This window comes from Myripristis murdjan, chromosome 20 (genome assembly GCF_902150065.1).
Source record: "Myripristis murdjan chromosome 20, fMyrMur1.1, whole genome shotgun sequence".
NCBI lineage: Eukaryota > Metazoa > Chordata > Actinopteri > Holocentriformes > Holocentridae > Myripristis > Myripristis murdjan.
Window position 1 is genome coordinate 11,929,376 of NC_043999.1, and position 25,353 is coordinate 11,954,728.

Below are 25,353 nucleotides of genomic sequence, written 5' to 3' on the forward strand. Positions count from 1 at the left end.
ATAGTTTTATAGAAATTACATGCGGCAGATGCACAGTTTGGATAGTAGCCTATATATAGCCAGACCATACCAGTTAACTTTCATAACAGGGCGATGTGTCAAAAATGTCTAGAGTTTATTATTTATATGTTTATTACAAAATGAGATAAAGAAAATATTCAAACCTGCAGTTGTTACATGTCTGTGTCTCAATTAGCTCCACAGGTAGCCCTAAACTGCAAAGAGGAACATTTGAAACAGAATTTATGGCCAAATCAGCTTATTAATTAATCAGATGCAGGGAAGTATTTGGGCAGATCAACCATCACTGAATAAATAAACGACTAGATATTTTTCATCAGTCTGCCAATCATCTTTTTTAACGAGTAGAGCTGTTATCTCGGGTTAGAAAAGACTGCAAATCATCCATTCATGGAGCTCAGCCTATAATGAACTAACGATTAATTCCGTGCCATGCTTGGTGCTTTTACCCGAACAAAATGGGGAATATTGCGCTTTGAACTACCTTTTGCGTGCTTGCGAAATGTTGAGAGCACATGTCAAATTTAACGAGGTTTGCCCTTCGCAAATAACTTCTGAAAAAAGGAAAAAAAAAAAAAAAAAACTTGCAGACAAATTAAACAGAAGTGTGTTTGTTGGCCCTAAATCTGCCTCACGGTGGAGGGCTGGGCTGCTGGAGAGGTCAGAGCGCTCGATCAAAAGTGAGGAGGCTCTCAGCAACACAGGCGAGAAGTTGGAGCAAAGTGTGCGAGCAGGCTTTTATTTTGGAAAACAATGTTGCCACTGGCCACGCTGATCCACAGACTCATGCAAGTTCTCCCTCATATAGCCTGGGCTATAAAACCAAATCCTGTTTTTTTTTCCCCACACGAAATCACATTAAAGTACACCTATAATATTCTTAGAGGACTTAAAATGTATGAGGTAATAAAAAGTGAGTTTATAGCGAACACATCGTGCTCTACGATATTTTTTATCTCCTGTGGTATTATTATAATGGTATTTGTATAGTATGCTTTTACAGTTTACTACAGAATCACTATGGCTTCTGGTGGTATGTGGCATGTTAAGTGGTAGAAGTGCGACACCCTGTGGTTAAGAACTACTAGTGCTCCTTGATACTGGCTGGGAAAAGCTGTGGTGTGATTACAGGTGAGTGTTGTATGCTGTGGAATGAAATTTCACCAAAGCCACAGGAGGAAAGACACATCAGCCATCGTGTTATGAGTCAACTTGATCACCAACATAAAAAGAAACGGATAAATGTGGAGTTCTTCTGAGAGTTTGGGGCCTAATCACGACTTTAAACAAGGAGTCATAGCCTACTTTGGTTGTTGGAGTTGGGGTGCAGGTTTGATGTTACACTGAATAATACACTAAATAAGTGCATAGGTCTATGTGCATAACAGGCAATGAAAGAGAAATGGAAGGCAAATAAAAAATTTAATTGAATGGGAAAATGACACAAACAATAAAAGCCACCCTTCAGTCAGATTTATCAAAGGTTGAGAGGACCCCTGAACCTGTTTTCTGAACATTGTTGCAACATGAATAGGAATTCCAATTCCTTCTCCCAGGTCGCCCACATTGTGTTTTGTTGTTGATATTGTGAGGTGGAAACTTGGGAGGGACAAAGCGGCCCGTCTCTCCCGGCACTGTGACCTTGGGTCCCTGACAGATACAAAAGCGTCCGAGCAGGGCAGCATTCCTCAGAGCAGGTAAACAGAGCCTCCTCTAATCCCTCTGGGGGCCCTCAGTCTGCTGGAGCCGAACAACGGCTTCTACAAATGTTGACATTTGCAAACATGAACAGTCTGGCATTCTGGAAAACAAAACTCCCTCGTTTCTAAGCAAATTCTGCAAATGGCAGTACTCTCTCTTTCTGGGGGAACATCTATTCGTCTGGGGCAACAACCACTGGAGTGCTCAGTCAACTCAAGTGGGCAGCTGCCCCCCGCCAACAATGGCCTGCTCAACAAGACATCACACCTTAACCACTGCATCTCACTCACTATAGATGAACTGATCCAGCCATACTCAGGTACTAGCCTTATTTCTAGACTTAATATACATATTTTTCTTATTTATTCTGGGAAAAACTTCCAGTGTGTCATAATTTTGTTTCAGTCACAACCTGAAAAGTGTTAAAACTAAGCAAGAATTTAGTTTTGGACCCCAATATATATGCATATGAAACTATTGTGGAAACAGGCCTACAGTGATTGGTGACTTTAAATATTAATGAAGTGCAAACTGTAGAACTATAAGTCTGGCATTTGAAGTAAAACATAAGCACCGTTGTGACTTCAGTGAGGGAATCATATGTTATTTCACGGAGATACACTTGACAATAGTCCTGGCTCAAAAAAATGTTTTGGTGACTACTGGTCTGCACATGGCCTCGAACCTCAGACATTGATTGGGCTTATAAGTTGGATCTAAGCCTTACACTGAAAAGCTCAACATTTTTGACTTACCAATCACAAAACTATGTCTTAGTGTTGGTCTATAATTACATCTAAAGACAACAAGAATGTGCAACACTCTGTGGCTCATGTTGCTTATTTGAGTATATCGATATTTAAAGTCATAAGTATCTTAAAATAGTCTTTTCTTGGCTTCAGAAAATGCTAATCTAGTTCCTGTCTCAGCCTTTAGCTCCAGTCTCAGTACTATGGGGGTTTAATGTGTATATTGAAATAGGTTGGAACGCAACACCAACTGTGCATACAACTCCAAATTTCAAAGAGAAAACAATTCAGCGCCATTGTGTGTATCAAAAACATTTATTTCTCTTCAGTTTCTGGTAACAAATAAGTTACAAACTCTTTTTTTTCTTCTTGAAATATACAAAATACAGTATCAAAACAAACTGTGGAATGATCTCATGATTTCACACAAAACATGGTTACAAAACATGGTGTCACATCAAAACATCATATTGTGAACACATAACAGGAAGGTTTGACAAGAGTTGCAGTCATTATTCATAGGCTGGTTTTCAGCAATTTCAGTCATTACTTGGGTGCACCACATGTTCGAGATGAAGAAACCATGGCAGTGTCTTTTTCAAAATCCAACCAAGCAATGAATGTCAAGAAGCTGGTATGACCTTTGCAGGAGTAGAAGCCATAAAGCGGCTTTAGAGTTACGTGTCTGCTCTGTGAACCCGGCTGTCGACAGAGATGGAAACCTCAATCCACTGGGCTAACAAACAATGGTAATCCAGGTAGGCCACCCTGCTTGATATAGAAGTCTTAAGTTCATTCAACAGTGGCACCATCGCGGAAAAGATGAGTAACTGTCAAACATATGGAAGTTGGGAGGAAAGATGATGGCAGGAAAAGCAGTGATGGAGGGAAATAGCTGGCCCATTACTGTGAACGCAGCAACATCTACGTAGCAAGGGAAGTAAGTCAAGTAAATTCACATCTTCATTCAAACTGCATGGCCCCGTACCTGTAAGAGGACTTAAGAAACGTTAAGAAAACACAGGTGAGCCACAAAGCACGATCGCTTCCTAAGCTGGGAAACAGCCTCCTACCACATTTAAGGGAGTAAAAATGGAAGGTGGAATTCAACTTTTTTTAAAATTGAGGAGGTTTAACAGTTTTTTTTTTTGTTTTTTTTTTAAAGCGCTGAAAAGCTCACCGATCGTGCTTTGTGGTACTGTTTTGCTGCACCAATCAAGAGGATGTGACCTGAAGGAAATGAAGAGTCAAGAGAAGATTGCTCCAGCCGTGGACCTGCAAACAGGGCTGCAACTAGCAATTATTTCACTGTCGACTTTTTTTTTTTTTTTTGGTTAATCAATTAATCATTTCATTTATCGCATGCCAAACGTAGTGACACATGGCTATCACAAGTTTCCACAGCCCAAAAAGAGGTCCGAAAATTGCTTAATTAATCTGAGCAGCGGCCATTGTCACTAAATTTTACAGAACAAAAGAAAGCAAGCAAATCATTGCTTTTGAGAAGCTATGGCCAGAAAATATTTTTTAACTGATGAATAACTAAAATGATTAATCGATTATCAAAATCATGACCAATACATTTTCTGTTCATTGACTAATTGTTGCAACTATTTGTTTAAGCAGAACCTGCAAATAAATAATAAATAAATAAATAAATAAAAATAATAACGACAAAATAAAATGCAAAAAAGGCGCTCCTTGCCATCAGACGTACCTGTTAGAAAAAAATAAAATTTAGAAGTTAGTTCTGTGTGAAGTTATCTGACCCACTGCTACTTTAACCACTGTGAACCTAGTGATTTGCAGCCACGATGAAAGTCTTAAGCAAGCACAAGAAACAGCTCAGCTGACAACTTTCATAACAACTGGTTTGACAGAAATTAAATCTTTTAACTGAGTAGCCAAATGACCTACAGTAAGCTAAGTTGGAGATAAAGTGGTTTGACAGCCTACTGTAAAGCAGGCAGTGAGGAGTACCACATTACTTAAGAATAAATTACTGAGAGAAATAGAACAGCAAATCTCTAATATCACTATACATATAAACACTAATTTCTTATAAGTAAGGTACAAATAGATCCAATATGAATCTGTTCAGGTATTACAAGACCATATGTCTTATATATCAATAGCACTAAGAGTGGCATTGCCGATACTCTTTCAAATCCACAGGATTTACTACAGAGCTAAAATTATAAAAAATTATTTTTGATCCAAAGTGTAATGCACAACATGCAAGACAGTAGATACCATCACATTATCAGCGCACAAGAACCTCAACATCAGTTTAACTCACAACAGAAAAAGAGCAAAACAGAACAAAAAAAGGCAGGTGAGAAAGGTTAAAGCTTACAACATACAAATGTGCTTGGAACCATGCGACCTCAAACTTTACAAGCAGTTTAGGAAACCACCAGGTAATATCCAAAAAAACACCGCTACAATTTCAAACACCTCATTCATCCTCATACCACTGACACTTAGAGCTACTTTGATATTTAATAACTAAATGTCTGCTGAGGTTTACGCTATGTGCATGTGCAACCTAGATTTAACTCTTTACTCAATTCAAGATATCAGTAATTTAAGGGGAATACCACTAAATTTAAGAGGTCAATTCATATGCTATCTAGGACAGCCCAATTGGTATTTGTGAAAATGGCCTAATCGATCCCAAAGCTCAAACCTAGAAAACCAAGAGTCTAAGGTGTGATGTCATCCAGACGCACAGCCTGGAGCTGTTTAAGTGACAGGGAAAGAGTATGATTGATTGCCTAAACATTAAACCACCAAATTACGTCCACATTACGGTTTTGCTATAAGTTCTCAACCAGAAAATGTACTCAATGTCCTAGGAAAGTCATTCACGGTGCTGTCAAAATTACTTTATCGCTGTCATGTCTTGTGGAGCTGTGCATTAGTATGACATCACGGTTGAAGGGGCAGGGGACAAATTTCTCTCTCGTTTCTGACTATGGAGGACAGTCGTGAACGTTTAACTCATCTAATACAAAGTGAAATGTGTTCGGTCAGGTGAAGAGCAACTCATTTCCAAGCCAAAATTCAGTGGCGTTCCCCTTAAACATCCTACATGAGGTGGTTTTAGCTGCCCTTTAATCACTACATTCAATACCTTTGTTTAAACCCTGAATGAGTAGCAATACTCAAGAGCTGTGCACTGTGCATCAAGTGTTACGAGCTTATAAAACGTTGACATAATGGCATTTGGTGCAATGGAATACCCAGGAACTCACAAAATACTTAAAAACATAAAATTAATAAAATCTGGCACAAATAATAAAACCACTTAATCTGAAGACCACCAGACACATCACACACAAACACACATTTTTGGGCTAGAGAGTTGAACCGGCTTAACATACCTGCATGTCGACGGTATATTGGCCATATTTTTATTTTCTTGTTTCCCCTTAAAATGTTTGTCAAATATCTTATCAACAGAAATGTGGTCCAGTCATTTTTCATTTTGGTTCTACATACAAATTAAAGACTTGTAAAATGATTCATGTCTGGACACATTAACACATTCTTATAAAAAAGGTAACTTGATACATACAGCATGTGTAAAGGAGAAAACTCAAAAGTTTGCAACAGGGATAAACACTGAGTGAAAGTTCTGGCCTACCTCTGTACATGATCACTAATATACAGATAATGGTTGCCCCCTCGTTGTCCGATGCACAATGTACAGCAATCTCACTTCCGACATAACTCAAATGAGTTAGTTTGTACTAATACTTAGAAATGAACGGTTGTGCTTTTGTAACACATTTAAAATTGAGGGGTGGGGGGGTCATAAAACAACTTAGTGCCAAAGACGACATTTAAAAATAAAATGTATTTATGTTTTCTGTACATAAACACTGTACACTTTGTGCTATCAAGGAAAAAGTAAATGTGCCACACTTGCTGCGTATGTTTTGATTGTGTCTTATCAAATTTTTGAAAGCTTGTCAATGAAAGTAAAAGTATAGAGAGTAACATGATAGCACTTCCCAAACAAGCTTCGGAGATAGCCAAAATATGAGGTTTATCAAAATGAATTGCTCTGATGCAGCATATCTGAACATGTACATGTGCCTGTAGTTCCTTATTAATCTCTAACCTTGAAGTAATGTCCTCATATGAGAATGGCATCATTGTATCTGTTTATTTTGAAATGGAAATTAAGAGCCGATGCCGAAGAGCCCAGAATTTAAAGAGGATGTTTTTCTTACAATAACAGACATACTATATTTTGGGGAAAAACATTTTGACCTCTTCCGCTTTTCTATATATGCCAAAACTGTCCATTAAGAGCTATGTGTGAACTTAGGTTATAGTACCAGAGTATACTACACAAGTCGAGGTAACAAGGTAACAAATGATCAACTGATGTCACAAAGACTCCAATCAATAATGCCAGCCAACGTACAACCTAGCGCAATGGTTACAGACATGTGCGTGAACCCTGAGGAGGAATGTAAGCTATCCTCACTGATCTTTGAAAATGTCACACTATGATGCGTGTTAAATTACCATCCAGACATATATAAGTTCTAGCCATACAAAAAAATTTACACAACTTACACACACACACACACTCCGTCACAGTATTCAATACAGAATAGAAATCCTAACAGGTAACTACTCCAAAACCAGACACACAACTAAAAGATGTATAAAAAAATAATATCACCAGCCAAGACGCGTTAAAGGTATTTCCAAGATGCATTCGAGTTAACATTTAAAACATCAGATTATGTTTAGAAAAAGGGGCGATGCCTTTGAAATGATGAAATAAAGGTTGATAGGCCGAAATTAACAGATAATCTAACCAATTAATCAGAGGAAGAGCACTTCTTTAACCTGAAAGCCCCAGGAGGACCGACCAAATACAGTCACAACATTTACCATTCCCAAAACCAATGGGAATTAAGACCAATTATTCTATGTATGCTGCATGCCATGCCAATTTCTTGCCAGTCTTTCAATGGTATGTGTCAAATATTAAAAAAGGTCATAAACTTACACTCAGGCCCCAGCTGTGCCTGTGTGCAAGTTCTCCACTAGGCAGTGCCATTCACCCAAAAACTGCTTAGAGACTTATCTCTATCTGAATGCTGTCTTGGATGGGGGAAAAATAAGACCCAATAGTGATGCAATACTGCCATCTACAGAAGGGAAAACACACTGCCAAGGAAGAGTCCTGTGTGTGATTCGAATTGCCACAATCTACCACAACCGTTCCCTGCATCTAAACCAATCGGCGAGCCGCAAACACAAAACAAAACAAACAAACAAAAAAAGACCACGTCAGAACACAGTTGAACTCTCAATCCTTTTCGTCTATCATCATGAATATTACTGCTGAGGGGAGCAACCATTATCTCATATAAACTGCTACTTAGTGTCTGTGTAAGATGCACAAAACATTGTTCAAACTACAGCAAAGCAGCGTTAACTGTCCAGTGCCTCTCCAGTGCCATCTTAACAAAATTGGACAATGGTAGACAATTTCAACCACTGGTTTGCATCTCAGGGTTGATGTGTTCAGTGTTCCAAGTCGGTAGGCGATGAATGAAGATCGGTGCTTGTGTGCAGAGCCGTTGACTGTCAATAACCCGCAAAGGACCGGGAAAGTGTTCCTACACCTTGCTAGAACTGTGCATGAGGGCCTCCCGTGTCAGGAGAAAGCGACGTCTTGCAAGAGGACTCAGTTTGTTCTATCGCACTCCTCATCCATCAATCAGCGACACATCAATGTGGGACAAATCAATCATGTGCCTGCATGGTAAATGTAATAGTGATTAAAAAAAAATTAATAAATACGGTCTCAGCTGAGATCAAATCTGATGATTTTGTTTTGTAATGAAAGTCAAAGATTACAAGGGAGAAAAATGCCAAATGTTCCCAGCGTCTAACATTATCTTGCCTGGTGGTATTAGCAATAAATATAAATGTTTACCTTTGTGAGGTGTGAATTACATTGCAGAGTGCACTGTAAATATAAGGATGATGAAGGGAAGACGCGATTACCTGTGGAAGCACACTTGAAAACTTGCAGCATGCTGGGGATTGGAAAATTTGGCGATAGCTTTCCGTTGCTGAGGCATCATTTTGAACATCTACAAAATGGGGAAAAAAAAATTAGATTCGACTGAGGGCTGCTGTCCTGTCATCCACAAGAGGGAGTTGGGGTGGTGAAGAGAATTTCACTGATTCATTCACTCATTTATTCATTTTTCTTTACCCCCTTTTTCCTAAACTTACAACAGAGGGCGCTATAGGACCATAGCAGGGGCATTTGATTACTACTAAATGCTGGTGGGTTAGAAATAATTCTACTCCTTCTGTCACAACCAGGAAGTACTTGGCTTAAGTACAAAAAAATATAAATAGGTATGTACATCATGTTTACAGCTCAAATTTTACAAACAAATGAATCATGAATTGGGGGCTTTAGGGTTACTTTGCCCGGTGGAAATTAAACCCTGCAGTGAAACATGTGGCACAGACCTCTATAGGGCCGATGGAGCTGAGCAGGTTCTTCAGCTGAACATCAGTCGTGGATGAGGAGAGGCCCTCGATTGACACAGTGCACGGTTGGCTCTCTGGACCCCTTTGGTTCTGCCTGGTGGCCATGGGACGACCTCGGCCCATCTGCCCTGCCCCGGGTCCTGCCACCCCTCTGCCACGGCCTCGGCCCGGAACAACCACCTACGCATAAACCAAGTGTGAGAAAAATGGCCCACATGAAGGTGAAAAAAATAAGGAATAAGAAAAGAAGAGATTGAACCTCTTGCTGCTTACAGAGACATTGATGTTTTAATCCTCCATTCACATGTGTGAAAAGGAATTATATGATATATCTCCTGTGGTCTGGTGTTTTTCAGCACAAATAAATTTAAAAAGCTGAAAAGGCTGTTTTTTTTCCCCCTCCCCTACGTTGCAGATACCCCGAGCTTTCACCTGATTGACTTATCATATTTCTACATAGAGCGTCAACGTCAGAACATGGTGAGTGCATGGCATGCGCATAGGTTGTATCTTCATAGGAGCTCGTCACTGAGAGGTATGTTTCTTCAGCTGCAGATGAAGAGGAGGAGGGAGAGACCCCGAGAGGAGAGCAGAGGAGGCAGTATGTGTGTGTGTGTGTGTGTGTGTGTGTGTGTGTATTGGGGGGGTGCGTAGAGGAAGAGAGAGAGAGAGAGAGAGAGAGAGAGAGAGAGAGAGAGGGAGAGAGGGAGAGAGGGAGGGAGAGAGAGAAGCCAAGTGAGCGTTATGGTGGCTGCCTTACCCTGTCAGCGTCAGTGAGTATGGTAACTGTGACAGCAGCCTGGTGGTGACAGGCGTGCAGAGAGGCCAGGGGACCTTGTGTAGCCCCCCATGTTACACTGCTTTCAGCTTGTCAATACTCCAGCACCTGGCATACTGTCCTGTCTTATTACCACTGCTGCTCGATTGGTATGTCTACCGAATGCCAGGGTAGCGCCAGCGGCACAGGACAACTTTACAGAGGACATTTCACCTTCTTTTTATTTCACAACTGCGATTACCACACAGTGTGCACCATTACACTATGTTTTTAGGTGGGATGGATACAGGTATCCCAAGTACAGAAGCGGACCAAGTGCTCATTTAAAACATACCCTGTTGTGTTGCGGGTTGCCCATGCCCCCTCGGCTAGCCTGGGGTGTCACGCCGAGGCCCTGTAGCGGCTGTCCTGTCACAGTGTTTGCCATGGTAACCTTCCTTTGGGGGCCCTGGTTGGGCTGCGATGGCGTCCGGGCGCCCTGCTGCTGTGCTGGGCCGCTGGCCTCTGGCCCCTTTCCACCCTGGATGCAGATGATGGGGGACAATACTAATTTAGCACCTCAAACAAAATTCCGACTTTTATCTGCCTATTCAGGCACACTGTCAAGTTTACGGACAACAGGGAGACACGCAAGGCCACATCCACAAAGCAAACTGAAAATGTGCCGGATCCCTATCAGACAGCCTGTGGAAAAAAAAAAAAAAAAAACGATCATCCCAACAAGGTGATGGTCTCATTATCAAATAAAGTCACAGCTCAGCTCTGTCGACATGCGGGCAGGAATTGAAGGTCGTCTCTTCTTCGACTCTGCGGAGAGATGTGACAGATCAATACAGGGGAAGAAAAGCGGCGATATCTCCGACCTGTCCCCAGTTGAGAGTAAATGGATTAATCCCTCCTATAGAAATCACAGCTCCTGATTGCACCCATCAAACGCTAAGCTGCATTACACTGGAACGACAGCAGCTTGATGTATACCCCATCCCCCTTACACCACCCCCTCCATCCCCCGGCTTTTGTGCCTTGTGCTGCTTTGTATTATTCCTGATGAAAATATAATTTGCCCCTTATCTGGGTGCCTAAGCTATACAAATCCAAATCCTCAAAAGTGGCAACTTTCTTACACAGGTATTATGCCCTCCCACCGCTGCCAAGAAAGATTAATTACAAGGGTCTTGGATTGGCATTCTTTTGTTGCCTCACACCTGAGAGATGGGTTGATGGAAAGAGAGAGAGAGATGGAGAGACAGAAAAAAAGAGGAGATAACATTGTCAGGCTGCCGTTGATGACAGCAGAACAATGTGAAAGAGGGAGCATCTGGAGGATCTTCAACACAGCTACGGGCCTTAGCCCTTTCTTTCCATTTCCTTCTACCTCTCTCTCTCTCTCTCTCTCGCTCTCTCACTCACGTTCCATCCCCCCTTTTTTCTCTGACATGCAGCACATCAGATAGCTCTGCACAGGTTTCTATTAACACACTGACACCCAGTTATCTTCATCTGCAGCCAGCCTGCGATTCTGGCTCCGCTGCTTGATCCTCTGGGATGGAGTTAGAAAGCGGCTTATTCCAAATACTATCACATCTCACCAACATGCCTCATCTATGACAAGTATGAATGTTTAACATGCATGCCTTTGTGGTTTTTCAATAGAGATTAATGTGCAATTAAGGCCACAGCAGTAACTTATCAAATGAGTATAAAATAGCCAGCAGTGACAATGAGGCGGTAATTCTAGACTTTGCTGGTGTTACTGTCATTCTTGCTTTATCCTCTCCGAGACCTCTATCTTTCAGAGAATACTCTTCTACCTTTAAAAGAGGACATCAACCTTTAAGAGCAGCAACAAAGTGTCTCCAACTCTACAGATAAATGTCATACCGCTCTTTTTAATGTCTATAGCCTTTCTGTATTCTAAAGGTAAGATGTGTGTGAAGGCATCTTGGCTTCAATACCAGAAACCAAAGCTTAAAGGAAGGAACTCTTAATGGATCAATTTTGCCAAAATGACACAGACATCACTGTGTGTCATTCCCATAGGTTAGGTATCTTTTTAGATTACAAAATAGACACTGTAAGGGCAATCAGTGGCATTTAAAACCATTTCAAAAATTCCTCTGGTTTAGGTCATGTCCCTTGTGGCTGAATCAGATCTGAAGGATCACATACAGTATGTGGGACCAAAACAGTTGCACATGGAAATGAAAACACAGGCTCACCGCTCCTGAAAGTTTGACGACTCTGACTTTTTGTGGGACCTGCAGGCCTTCAACACCAGCGTTCTTGGCCCGCTGCATCACAGTTCTTTTCACTCCAGGTTTGAGCCCCTGAGGCTGAGGCTGAGCCTGAGCCTGAGCCTGACCTTGGGCCTGGCCAGGACCTGCTGAGGAGGCACCCTGAATGGGCATGTTCCTTTGGGAGACCTGGGTGGTCTGGATCGGAGCACCAGGCCTGTTTAGGTTCTGCACAGTATTGTTCCTTCTCTGCTGCTGCTGATTTTGTTGTTGTTGATGCCACTGCTGCTGGTTTGGACCAGGCCCAGGGGTCTGTTGCTGCTGGCCAGCTCCCTTCGCCATCTGCAGCCGTGTCTTGACATTGGGGCGCGGTGACGGGGTCTGAGGGGTGCCGTTGGGGGGAAAGGGGGTGCCTTGGTGAGGGTTTATTTGTGATTGTTGTGGTCTGTTGGGAAATTGTCTCTGCTGTTGCGGCGGTGGTGGATGTGATTGTTGTGGGGGGTGCAACATTTGCAGCTGCTGTTGTTGTGCAGGCGGGATTTGGGAAGGAGCTGGGCCCTGGCCTTGGTTTGCTTGGGCACTGATCCTCTCCAACAGCTCCTTCTTCCTGACGCCAGCCTGCATCTGCCTCCTCAGCTCCTTCCGCTTCAGAATCTCCTCTCTTAGCCGCTTCTGCTCCTCAATCTTAAGACGGTACTGCCGCGTCTCCTCGTCCTCATCAGGGTCCTGTCACACAAAACACAATTTGACAATATCATTCCCTGTTCTCTGTGACTGCAACGGGTTGCTTGTTCACCATCACTCCCTGTCTGAACCACATTACTTGGCACGAGACACTGTTGTAATCAAAGCCAATACCCCAGAGAAATATGTGATATTATTGATCTTTTCTTCCCGATGGATTGAGACTTGTTATTAACAACCCTATGATTGCACCACTAATAAATGTGAGTCCTTCTCAGCACACTAATAAGCTTGGCTGGGCTTACTGTTTCTCAGTCACTGAATTTAACAGAAAAAAAAATCTATGACAGTATCTCATGCTTTCCAGGGCCAATTTAGTAAAACATTAAAAAAACACTGATATTTAGTTATCTGGATTTTTTGTGCTGGCAGTATGTCAAAAAGTAGGCCTATTTATTATTACTCCCTATTCCTCTATTGTGTACAGTGCTAAAAAGCTGACCTCTGGTACCGTGTTGGATTGTGTGCTTGGGATTTCCTTGCGAACTACTGTCCTGCCGGCTCCCGGAGGTTGTGATATGGTCTTGGCAACAACTTGGCCTCTTCCTCTGCCAGGCACTGGTTGAACGTTCTGCCCGGGTCGCACCCCTTGTGTTGCCTTGGCAACAGGCCTGACGTTGGAGGCAGGGGTGGTGATGGGGCGGGTATTGTTCATGTTTGTATTGCCAGGTGCTACTGGGAGCTCCCGTAGATTGCTGTTTCGCTGAGGAAGGATCTGCATTTGCAGTTGCTTGGAGGCAGGTGGGCTTTGCTGGAGTAAAAAAAAAATTAAAAATTAAAAAATGGATGTATCCGTGATCAATTCTTAACATAAATTTAGTTATATCTGCTTATCACTATACTTTCGTGAAAATATAACTGAGAAATGAAGCTAAGAGAATAATGCACATAAATTAGAATGAGACATCAATAAAATGCAGACCTAATTTCATCACTACATTAATCAGTGCATGCAGAAAAGAGATACAGCTAATATGTTAATCTCTCACCATCCTCGGCCTATTGGAAACGTTGCGCTGCTGTGGGTTCTGCAAGCGGGGGGTCATCTGCCTCGGGCCACCATGTGCCTGCTGCTGATGGAAGGGGTTCTGGCCGTGGTGAATCATTGGGCGCTGCTCATTGAGATTTAGCGGGTGCTGGTGGTGTTGATGGTGCTGAGGCAAGTCCTGCCTATGATGTTGCTGCTGTTGGTGCATGGGCTGATGGGATGGCACTGGCTCGTGATGCGGGAGCTGGGAGAGAGGAGGACCTTGCATTAAGCCCTGAAATATCAGGGGAAATAAAAAAACAAAAAACAAAAACAAGAATAAACCAGCAGAATAAGAAGATTAACACTGAAGCAGTAAATAATGCAAAATGTTCAGATGCTGTTTTACAGAACCACAATACTATCAGTCCTTATGTATATATTTTTCTGTATTCTTGGATCTGAAAATGCTCTGCATATGATTAACCTCCAATTGGTGTCCTCACATAGCCGCACAGTAGTATTACATCGGTGACTCCATCAGTAGAGGGAGCTCTTGTCTATGCCTCTCACCAGCAAAACAGAGAGGGGCCTCTCAAATAAACATGAGTCTTTCTCCTCAACGCTTCACTAGCAGCGAATATGAAACTAGTCTGGTTTATTTATGTGTTCATTACTCTAGTCTCAACCATTTTAATAATCTAGAGCGAACCCAGCAAAATTCATAAATTCATGATAGAAAAAGCATGCGCATTGTTTGTCAGGCGCCTTTACAAGAATTACAAGAGGCAGGATTGGGGGGATGCTAAGAAAACATCATGGTAAAAGGAAATTACCATATTTAGCAAGCAAATTCATGCATGATTGGGGAAGAAACACCAAACAAACAGTACACCAGTTGTGGGTAAACACATCACAAACCTTTAGGATCATCTCATGCACAGAGCACAATGCACATCTATGGTTAAAAAGATCACTTACTCTTAGTCGTACCTGCATCCCAAACTGGAGCTGTGGAGGGGGGAAAAGGTTTCCTTGCTGCTGGCCAAAGGGCTGGCGGGGGCCAATGAAGGGCCTGGGCTGGTTGGGGGGGCCACCTTGTTGATTCATACCCACCATCCCCTGGTGGCCCTGGTGAGGAGGGAGGTTGGGTCTAGGAGGTTCTCTCTGAAAAAGGCCTAGCGGACCCTGGCCCGGCTGGTTGAAGGCTGGCCCTGGTTGCCCAAAGCCCATGTGCCCCTGGCCGGGCAGCTGCTGCTGCTGGTGGTGGTGGAGGTTGTTGTTGCTGTTCATCAGAGGGCTCGGGCCCTGGTGGTCAAACATGTGCTGCCCAGGAAACCGTGGCTCTGTGCCAAGACAAGGAGAGATTGCACAACAAACAAAACAAAGATGTCAGCTTCTTATTTTCTGTCTTGAAGGGCCACTTCCAATAAATCAGTGACTCCTTTTCCAGGTGTATAAGATCATGTAAGGGGACATGCAGCCCAACATCTCTATCAACAGGAGAGTGTAAACCACCATTTGGGCTGTATTCAACTCCACATTAAACTATGGATGAAAAATCAACAATATATGTTCCATGAAGTTTCGACAGTTCATTCAAATGCATGTATGTATACATGCATATAACATGAGTGTTCCTAATAGAGCAGCAGCAGAGTGCTAACAGCAAACCCTGTAGGTATACTGCCAGGGGTGATGCCCAATACGGTTAAATATGCTAAGAGGGCATTTGAACCCTTTTCAAGGCTGGGTGTGAGACTCACCGCTGATAAAGAGGGGCTCTCTGTCCTGCGGGGCTGGAGGTGGCTGGTTCCTAAAGGGTTCCATGTGATGAGGGGGCCGCTGGGGCTGACTAAAATTACCAGGCATGTGCTGCTGGAAGTCTCCCGGTCCCTGGGAAAACACAAAATTCATGAATTGTAGTCCATACTGGGAGCGCCATAATCATAAACAAATTAAACTAATGAAAAATGGGGATTTGCGGTTGAGTATTGCATCAGACAGGGAGAGCTTGTAATTGAATGGCTGGGGTCATTAAAATGATGCAGAATCTTTACTTGTTAACATCAATATGCATGCCAATATTTAAGAAACCCTTGAGCATGAATTTGAGCAAATCTGCATTAATGCTAGCTGGGGCTTTGTTGATATGGCCGTCTAAACACCTACATCTCTAACAAGGAAAAGGTATTTCAGATGGGGATCAGTGCTCGCCTCTTTGTTTCAACCATTTTGTATGTTCGACAGCTTTCTTCTCCTCGCATGCACACCACTCGCCCATCCACCTTCCAAGGAAAACTAGATAACAACCCTATAATCCCTCCTTGGAATACGAATCCCCCTCATAACTGTCTCCTTTATTCTTTAAACATCCGTCTCTGTTGAAAAATTAACCTGCTATTCAACACGTGGCACTTCCACAAATGGACTGCTTGCCTCCTCCAAGCCTATTGTAAATTACTTAAGATGCTATCAAGGCTTAATCCATCTTTATTCCACTGCTGCCTGGCGGTATTTAGAGACAGGCAGAGGTGTTTGAATGCTAGAAGGCCAGAGTCTCAAAAAGTTGCTTAATAGAAAGTTAATCAAAGGGGCTTACACGGAGAGAGGATCACATTGTTATTGTGTGCACTATCACAGTGCTTCTAAAGGTCAGACAGACAGGTTTGCAGAGCGAGGCTCCAGTGTCCACATAATACGTCTGAAGTAACACAGCTCATCCTCTCACTGCTAATCCTTGATAAACAGGCTGCGCGGTGCTCAATATGTAACTGATGCTGAGATAGCCCTCAGCAGACGGCCGATAACCAAGACAAATGTCATATGATGGTACGGGGCCAAATGTCAGACCATTTGATGGAGAGGAGAAATTTGTGTTAAGAAATGATGCGCTATGTCTGGGTCCATGTTAGGCTGTGCCAGTACAGAGTAAAGGCCTACCAGTATGGACTATGCTTCCACTTCCCCAAATATTATGTGATCATAACTAGCCAACTCAGCAGTCAAATGCTAGGCATGCTTCCTTGCTGTTGGAGGTGATATTACAGAGCATTAATTAAACAGTCAAGGATATACTGCAATTAAAATATTAAAATAAATTATTTGTAACTGACTGAATGGATGGGGATGTAGACGGGGGGCTAATACATTTTTAAGGAAACATATTTTATGTTGGCCATTATTAATAAACGAAATGTTAACTTCCACTGTGCACTGAAAAAAAAAAAAAGAGTATTACTTTATGTACTGCTGTTTGTCTTAACAATGCTGCACCATTGTGCTATAGACATACCAACACTCAGACCTCAGTCAAAACAACTGGATTTCCCTGAGAAGTCCCCAAATATGGACAGCTTTAGTGCTATATGTTGCCCTAGAACCCAACTAAGACCAAAATAAGAATAGATGTGCAACCAAACTCACAACAAAATGACCCCCACTCACTGATACAACAGCATGTAGGGGAACACTGAAACACTGAAAATTCATTTTTTTTTTTTTTTTTAACTGAATGGAAGGTATAACTCATAGCCACCATTATGTTTAATTCAGCTGTTCAGCAACACAGACAGATGATTTGGTAATAAACACATCCACAAGGTTTTGAAGCACCATAGAAGTAGAAAAGATGGGCATATATCCATACAATAATAAATGCCAACAACCCATTTAACCCTGGATGAAGAAATTGTTGCTGAAATGCGTTGGTGTTTGCCAGTTAGCGATACTGTCTGGACACACAGTTCTGAAGCCTTTTAAATCTCTTTTCTACCAGACTGCCTTGAGGTATTCTACCATTTCCACAGTGGCTGCTCTTCTAATCTTCTCTCTAAGACAATATTTGCTATGTTTGCCGAGCATTGTAAGGACGGTTTTACACAATGCAAGTTCCATGCAATTCGCTGCTGGTTGTCAATGACATTTTTACACCGTTACAATGCCACCAAACTGATATGGAACATTAAAAATGATGATGCAAAGAAAATTCATGATTTTCACTGGATGGTTCTCCTATAGAACTCCAAAACAACTAAGCTGCCAGGAAATGAAGATGTCATTCCAGTTGCACCATGTAAAACACGCCTAACTGTAACTGACAGTGATTCATAGTCTGCGTTAACATTAGGTGGTTGTGTTGGGTAGTTCTGTTCTGTCTTTTCTCAAGATTTTTTTTTTTTTTTTAGCATTTCTGCTTTATTTGGCAGTCGCAGCAGAAAGAGACAGGAAAGGCAGGGGAGAGAGAGGGGATGACATGCAGCAAATGGCCTGATGTCGGATTCAAACCCAGGACGTTGTGATCAGGACTCAATTTTAACAAGTGGTACGGCTCTTATCTGGTGAGCTACCGGGGCGCCTGTTCTGTTCTGTGTCTAAGGTAACAGTTGCTAGTTTAGCCTGGTTAGCTTCAATCTCTTAGCAAGGGGGCTGAAAACAATGCTGATGCCTCAAGGTTCCATAATCACATTGACTGAGGATAGTGAGAAAACATATGTTGTAGCACAAAGATGGGCAATAACATGTCACGGGAGGTCCACAGTGTGCAGATTCTCATTCAACCCTAAGACTATACCTATACCTATGGCCTCATGGGAATTTTAGAAATAACTGTGGTATTAAGAGGACATGGTAATGTTTCATGTTGTGTATACTTAGTGACTGACAGGGCATTATAAAATGATAATGCCAGTGCTTTTGTCCTGAAATGACCCTGACTGTTAGCAGTGTCTTCTATCACTACCATCATCACTTTTGATGTACCATACATAATATGACGTATCTGTATAGATAGTGGCTGTGAAAAAAAAAAAGAAAAAAAAAAAAAAAAAAAAAAAGCTTTAGTCATAAGGAAAATGTGGAGTCATTTTGGCAGGTTGTAAATTCTCCCACCTGGCGTAACAACTTGTCAAAGAATATCAAGCAGTAAACACAACAGCACCTACACCAATGCTGGCAGTCCAAGGTGTGACAAAAAAAAAAAAAAAAAAAAAAATTAAAAACAACAACAACAACAACAACAAAAAACCTGATTACCTGTTATATTCAGACTAATACATTCAACCACACTCAAAATAATCAAGACATATCTGCTGTAGTTAATGGGAGGTTTTCATTTCAAAAGTGTAAAAAAAAAAAAAACAGGTAAAACGCATTTTCACATTGAAGCAAAAAAAAAAAAAAAAGCTGTTCTTTGACTTCTTATGACATGACTTGATGTGGGCAGAAACAAGAATAAGCTATAATAATGCTGAGTGAAATATTGCAATTGTTTAATCACAGTTATTTAAAGTTATATTTAGCTGCATTGTGTGTTAGAGTGTTGTCAGGATGTGTTTTATCTGCTTTTTGAATTCAACTGTTGGAGCTTGTTTTGGCCAGTGTGTGTTTTGGACAGCAGTGCTCCAGGCGACCCGGGGGTATGAAAGCTCTACAGTGAAGTAAGTGATGAAATTTTCAACACATTCAACCCTCACAATGGCCAAAACAAGGAAAATGAAGTCCAGGTTGAAAATGACTGGAATTATCCTTTAAAAAATATTCTTTGTTTTCAGGACAAAGTACTATCGACATGAGAGTAACAACTATGAGGGTCACCAATCAGGCTTTTCTGATTAAAATATTAATTAATCAAAATACACAAAAGCAAATACAATACTTCAAAAAGGTAGTGAGCAGAACAGAGTACAGCTTAGCCTGACTACATTATTAAATACTGAAGGTGGTGGGATCTTTACATGAGTATTTTGTGGTTAAACAGACTGTCATTATCAAAATTGATTAAATATTCCTAAGTTTAATTGGCACCTAGATTAATATTTCAGAACGAGTCTCCACTAGCAAAAATTAAATGCAGTGATACTAGAGGCTATGACCCCCATTGCCCCAGTCTTTTTAACAATTAAATTTGATGGGATGATAATGTATGATAATCATGAGTAATCAGGTGCCCAGTGGTAAATGGAGTGTTGCCGGCTGGTGTGTCACCTGCATTTCAAATTGTGTCCTTGGCAACAGCAGCCTAAATGTGATTGACAGCTGGGGAATCCAACACTATGCTATGCATCAGCCCAGTTGTCAGCAGACCCGTCCAACCCCACCTCCTACTTTGCAATAAGAGGGAAAACAGCTTCATGCTACTGTGCTATCAATACCCAGACCTCTAAAAACAGGAAATGGGTGATACTGACATTCAACGGGGACAAGAGCTGAGTAAAAAAAAATAAGTAACAGAGGAGGACTCCAATATGAAAGCCGAACTCATTTGTCAACAGGGCTTGTAAAGCCACATGAAATGCAATTGGATGCAGCTATTTTCCAATAGCTTATTTGCATAAATCCATATAAAATATGCTTTCCAGGAACGTGTCTGTCAGCAGCAGCACCACCTGATGCCTGGGCATCATTAGCTGGAAGGATGGAGTAACTTAAGGCACTGTGGCTGGGCGGCTGGCAAGCCATTTTCTCCAATACAGTAATCACTTTAAAGTCATTCCTGTCATCTTTGGGATGGGTTCTTTGTTAGAGAAATAAAGGACCTTTTCTCACAGTCAAGCTACTAAGTTAAGATCCCTTTTCTTTGACGTGAAATTTGGCCTTCAGAATATATGGTGCAAAAAGGCAAGAGGCTCACCCCAGCCCCACCGACCCACCAGCATGTTTGATTAATTCAAATAGCTTTCAAAAAAGGTCTCCTTGGCTTTGGGACACAAACTTGTGGAAAGTGAAATTTAACTGGCAGTATATCCTGGTTTCACAATTCCATTATGTGCCATGCTGGCTAGTCTGAGCCCCAGCCCATCCATGAAGAGTTGCTAACTAAGTCCCGCTATTGCAGCCTCGACCTCCAAAAGTCTACCGCCTAAAGCCCCTATCAAGCATTTCCAGTTGTGCAGCCAGACTCGTATCAGTGTTTACAGATTTGCTCTAACAGTATTTGGCCAGGGCAGGCGGTCTAATTGCCATAATGATATTGCCCTCACAAAGAGGCACGCTAACCGTGTGGTGGGGGAGAGAAAGTGAGGCGAAAGGGAGAGAGAGGAGCAGCTGCTACTCACAGGGAACCTCTGAGGACCCACAGCAGGTCTGGGCTGGCTCTGAGCAGGAGGCATCAAGGGCACTGCAATGAGAAAGAGGGAGAAAGAGAAGGGGGGCATAGAGAGGGGGAGGGGGAGAGAGATTAAAATGAGGGGCAGTAGGGGGAGAGAGAGAAAGAGAGAGAGAGAGAGAGAGAGTCAGAGAGGGTGGCAATAGCAGAAAAGGAGGGAGCCCATTAGACACCTCTGTGCTAAAGGCTGTTACACAGGCATGCATGTTAAATATCACCTCAGAGATGTTGCTCACATCCTTACACAGCTGGGCACCAGCTAGGAGCAAAACGAAATGTTAAAACATAGGAGGTTTATTTCTCAAATTCAACATCAAAAATGAATATTAAGACATCTATTATCTGACAACATTTGACATAATACATTTCAACAAACAACATGCAACTGTGCTGAATTTTTCTGGTACAGGTGCACAAATCAAGTTAAGTGCACTTCTATGGCACCATCAATAATTGGAAAACCTTTAATTAGACTCTTAAAAAAAAACAACACATAAATGTGTATATAACATCATGCATACACACACACACACACACACACACACACACACACACACACACACACACACGTATACAAGCACCCAAGCGTGCACACACACACAACACACACATATACACACACACACACATTTAATCATAACCAGAGGCAATCCCTGATCTTCCAGTGCAAGTCTTCCTCTAAGGAGCAAAACCCAGACCCCCATCCCAGCAGCACAATACAACACACACACACACACACACACACACTTCACTAACAAAATTTCAATCGTAGCCTGGACAGACAGGCCAGATAAACCCATCTCACGGAATGAAATGGTGATGCTGCCAGAAAAAAAGGGGATAAACCCATTACTGGCTGAGAGAGCTATTCACTTGTCATTCAACCAAACAACAAAATGACATTCTAATCCAGACACCTTTCAGGGCAGTGCAAGGATAACTGCCAACCAAAATGGCATCATGTACCTCTGCTGAGTGTCCTATCACCTCAATGGTAAGCCCGGAAAAACATTTAAAAGAGGGGAAAATGCTTCTACTGCCATATAAGTTGATTCTCACTCAATGTTTTAACCTCAAAACTGCAAAGAAAAAGCTTCTGTGTGATATGTGGATATTGGCCTACCTTGTACAGAGGAAGATGCAGGGCCTCTGAAATGGGGGTTGATGTGGATGTTTTTGGGCTGTGTCGGCTGCTGGTGATGCTGGGGAAAGTTGGGTGGTGGGGAGTTCATCATGCGTGGTGGTGGCTCCATCTGAGGCCGCACTGGTGGCGAGCGGTGAGCCATGTGTGGGGGGATGAGGGGCTGTAGGGGCTGCTGGGCCAGCGGGCCCCCATGTTCGTGAAAGGGAGGAGGTCCTCTTGGGCCCGGGGCGTGGTGCTGCTGCTGTGACTGCAGTTGCTGCTGATGAGGATGATGAGGGTGAGGCATTCTGGAGGACGGCTGCTAATTGGAGAGAAGTGGAGAGAAAGAGAGAGAGAGGAGTGAAAACCAAAACAACCTGTCAAGATACATTGCTTTCTTGGAGGAATCTGCTATCCTTGCTTGCAGTCATGTGCTGGCAAGGAAACGTGTCAATTCCGAACCAAGACTGATGACGGTTTCCTAAAGTAATTTCTTGCCAGTCTCTGCTAAGAATTAAATATGAATAGATTATTTAGAAATTGCTTTCAGTGATATAAAAATTACAACTCAGGTTAGTTTAAATTAAAAGGTAACCTTGGTAGGATCGCAAAATATCCTTTTCAAATGAATAACAGCCCCTTTGAGCTACTTGCTATTGTAATAACTAATCATTTCCATTTCCTGCTGCTTTTAATGTACAATTTACAAGCCTACAAGAAAGTATTTGTTTTTTTTTTCCAGGAAACAAAGCCAAATTAGACCCAGAGAAGCACTGGGACTACTATTTGTAACAGTCATGTTCCCTGCTAGCATTAGAATGCTAACCCTGGTATACAGATTGATCTGCAAATAACTTGCCACTGCTTTGCTGAAAATAACCACCAACGGTCCTAATTATTTACGTTACATGTTTAAAGTGACTTTCTTTTCCCTAGACCTTCAAAGGCCTTGCATGAACTGATGAGCATTGTAAATGAAAGGATTATATGCTTGGAGAGATATCTAATAATAAAAGCCCACAAGAAACTAAATCCTGGGCAAAGAACAAATTTAATTTTGTATAATGCTGTCTAAATGGACTACCGCCAAATGATTTGGTATAATCCATATATCAACATTGATAAGGGAAGCGAGGAGTGGTTTAATTGACTTTTTTCATGAGCAAACGACCACAGCGCCAGAGGTTTTAGAAAGCACAATGAAGCGCTAGTGAACAAAATACATGTCAAGAACAAATACATCCAGCCTTGTCATAATTGTGATGGATGCAAGAAGGTATAGAGTAAAGCCAGAGACAAACCCTTTCAAATCATCTTACTCAGTGAAGCCCTTATGTTCCCTTCTGCTAATCTTTAAGAGGAGCAGTTAAGTATCAAGAGATGTATTACTGCGTACAGACAAGTAGTAGATTATCCCTTTACACATGTTCAGATGGGTGATTCTACAGTGGTTTACCTGCATGCCCATGTTCGCCATCAGTGGGAGCCTCTGGTCATTCATTCTTCCTCTGCCTCCACAGTCACCCCTGAAATCTCCCATTCCAAACATTGGGAAGCCTCCTCGACCTCTCCCTCTCCCACCGCCTCTTCCTCGGCCACCAAAACGGCCTTGTTTCCTCTGCCGTTCTTGCTCCTCGAACTGCCTCAGATCTGCCTTGGCCTGCTCTGACAGTTCTGATGGTAGAAAAAACAAGAAAATAGAGCCATTTCGAAAGCGTTCAGACAAAATTGTGACAAATTACATGTTTTTTAGCACATGGTTAAGACTGGAATTCAACAATCCTGTAAAACAATTCAATATGGCTATAACTATGTCAAGCATGAGTTGTGTCAGGTAGAACTTATTTGTACCTAAAGTTTCAGGGATGTTCCTCCTTTTACTGCCCGCATCAGCCAACCGCACAACAGAGACGTCCTTCCTCTCAGATTTGAACCGCAGACGACCCGATTCCTCATCTTCATCGTCCTCTTCATCAGATTCCTCCTTTGTTTCTTCCTCAGGCTCAGCTTCATTCTCAACCTGAAAACATGTTCTCATTTTGACCAACAGTATTTGACAATTTCTTTTGTCCTTTTTCTTTTACCACCAAGTGCAAATTCAGAACAGTAAGTCAGCAGAGACTTTGTGCTTTCTCACTTCATTGTGAAGTTCTATTGTTCAAACCCTCTTCCAACCCTCAGTGTGAATTTTCACAATCCTCCCACAGTGTTCTTTGAGCATTCAGAGAAAAATACACTTACTTGCCATCAATACACCGTATGACTATATGGAATCTTACTTTCAAAACACTGAACAATCAAAGTAATGCCTTTAGAGCAGAAATCAAACTGGGCTTATGTTGGGTAGTATGTGGTAGAGAGTTAATCATTGATTAGGAGCTTGAAATCCCTATGTGTAGGTCCAAAAGCGATTGTGAAGCCAGCGTAATCAATTAAATAAATCAATGAAATGTGTCAGTTAGGAGATATTAAGAGAGGTCTGAGCCTACCTCCTCTGAGTCAAAGACCTGAGAGCCCCCAGCAGTGTCTTCCTCCTCCTCCTGCTGCTGTTGCTGTTCATCTCCCTCCATCTCCCCCTCCTCCTCGGGGGCCTCCTCATGTTGGACGACATGCTCATCAGCGTAGGTTGTTGAGTATTCATCATCCTTAAAACGATGCATGGAAAAACCCATATTGATTAGTTTAAGTCGTAACAATGCTCTGTTAAGAGACAGCAACGTCCTGTCATATTTCAATCTTTACAGGATTCATGTCTTCTACTATTTTTATGTGGACAATTAACAAAATGACAAAAAACATATTGCTATTTCAAGGAATGGCAAAAATGTGCCACCCTAAAGGATAACATTATGTGCTTCATTTGAAATCCAATAGGAAACTGATGGATTTCAGTCATTTGTTGGCTAAAATAAATCAGAATTCGGGCCTGGTGGTTATATGCTGAAAAACACTTGGGATTGAGACAAATGGAAATGTAGCATTGTTTATGAAAAAAATTCAGAGTATAAAGGAAAACATTGAAATGTTATAGAGCGGATTTTGGGGAGGAGCCCCCCACCCCTTCCCCAACCCCTCTCCCTTCAATTACCATAACAGTGGGAGCAAGGCTTCATTACTATTCCTGACGGCATTTGAAATTCAATGAGATGTAAATGTTTGACATGATATACAGAAATGCGGGTGTAGATAAAAACACTCCTCTCCGGTTCAATGATGGTGAAAATATCATCGACTGACTCTTTCACAAATCGCTCCTTTATTGGCCCCACTGTAAGTTCATGACTCAGTGCCAACAACATCACACTCACACACAAACATTGTGTAGAATGACAAGTCAGTTTCCACTACTCCATAACACAATTTCGGTCTGACTCATGTTGCATTCGCT

At 42.0% G+C, this 25,353-nt stretch overlaps 1 protein-coding gene across 6 annotated transcripts in view; it reads right to left on the bottom strand.

The window, feature by feature from the left end:
- Window positions 1-2,767: 2,767 nt before the first annotated feature.
- The window catches only part of rbm33a (RNA binding motif protein 33a), a 31,706-nt gene continuing 9,120 nt past the window's right edge, over window positions 2,768-25,353 (bottom strand). Inside the window, exons 6-19 of one of the 6 annotated variants that reach the window (XM_030078753.1) lie at window positions 24,455-24,610; window positions 23,817-23,985; window positions 23,422-23,639; window positions 21,966-22,284; window positions 20,793-20,854; window positions 15,504-15,633; window positions 14,719-15,083; window positions 13,760-14,032; window positions 13,213-13,521; window positions 12,012-12,752; window positions 10,127-10,312; window positions 8,994-9,194; window positions 8,514-8,602; window positions 2,768-8,261 (exon numbers count right to left, since the gene is read on the bottom strand). In XM_030078753.1, the coding sequence (XP_029934613.1) occupies window positions 8,213-8,261; window positions 8,514-8,602; window positions 8,994-9,194; window positions 10,127-10,312; window positions 12,012-12,752; window positions 13,213-13,521; window positions 13,760-14,032; window positions 14,719-15,083; window positions 15,504-15,633; window positions 20,793-20,854; window positions 21,966-22,284; window positions 23,422-23,639; window positions 23,817-23,985; window positions 24,455-24,610 (3,267 nt within the window). In that variant the 3' untranslated portion in view covers window positions 2,768-8,212. Of the gene's footprint in view, window positions 8,262-8,513; window positions 8,603-8,993; window positions 9,195-10,126; window positions 10,313-12,011; window positions 12,753-13,212; window positions 13,522-13,759; window positions 14,033-14,718; window positions 15,084-15,503; window positions 15,634-20,792; window positions 20,855-21,965; window positions 22,288-23,421; window positions 23,640-23,816; window positions 23,986-24,454; window positions 24,611-25,353 lie in introns of all 6 variants that reach the window. The other 5 variants (XM_030078757.1, XM_030078755.1, XM_030078756.1 and 2 more) reach the window with 5 other exon arrangements.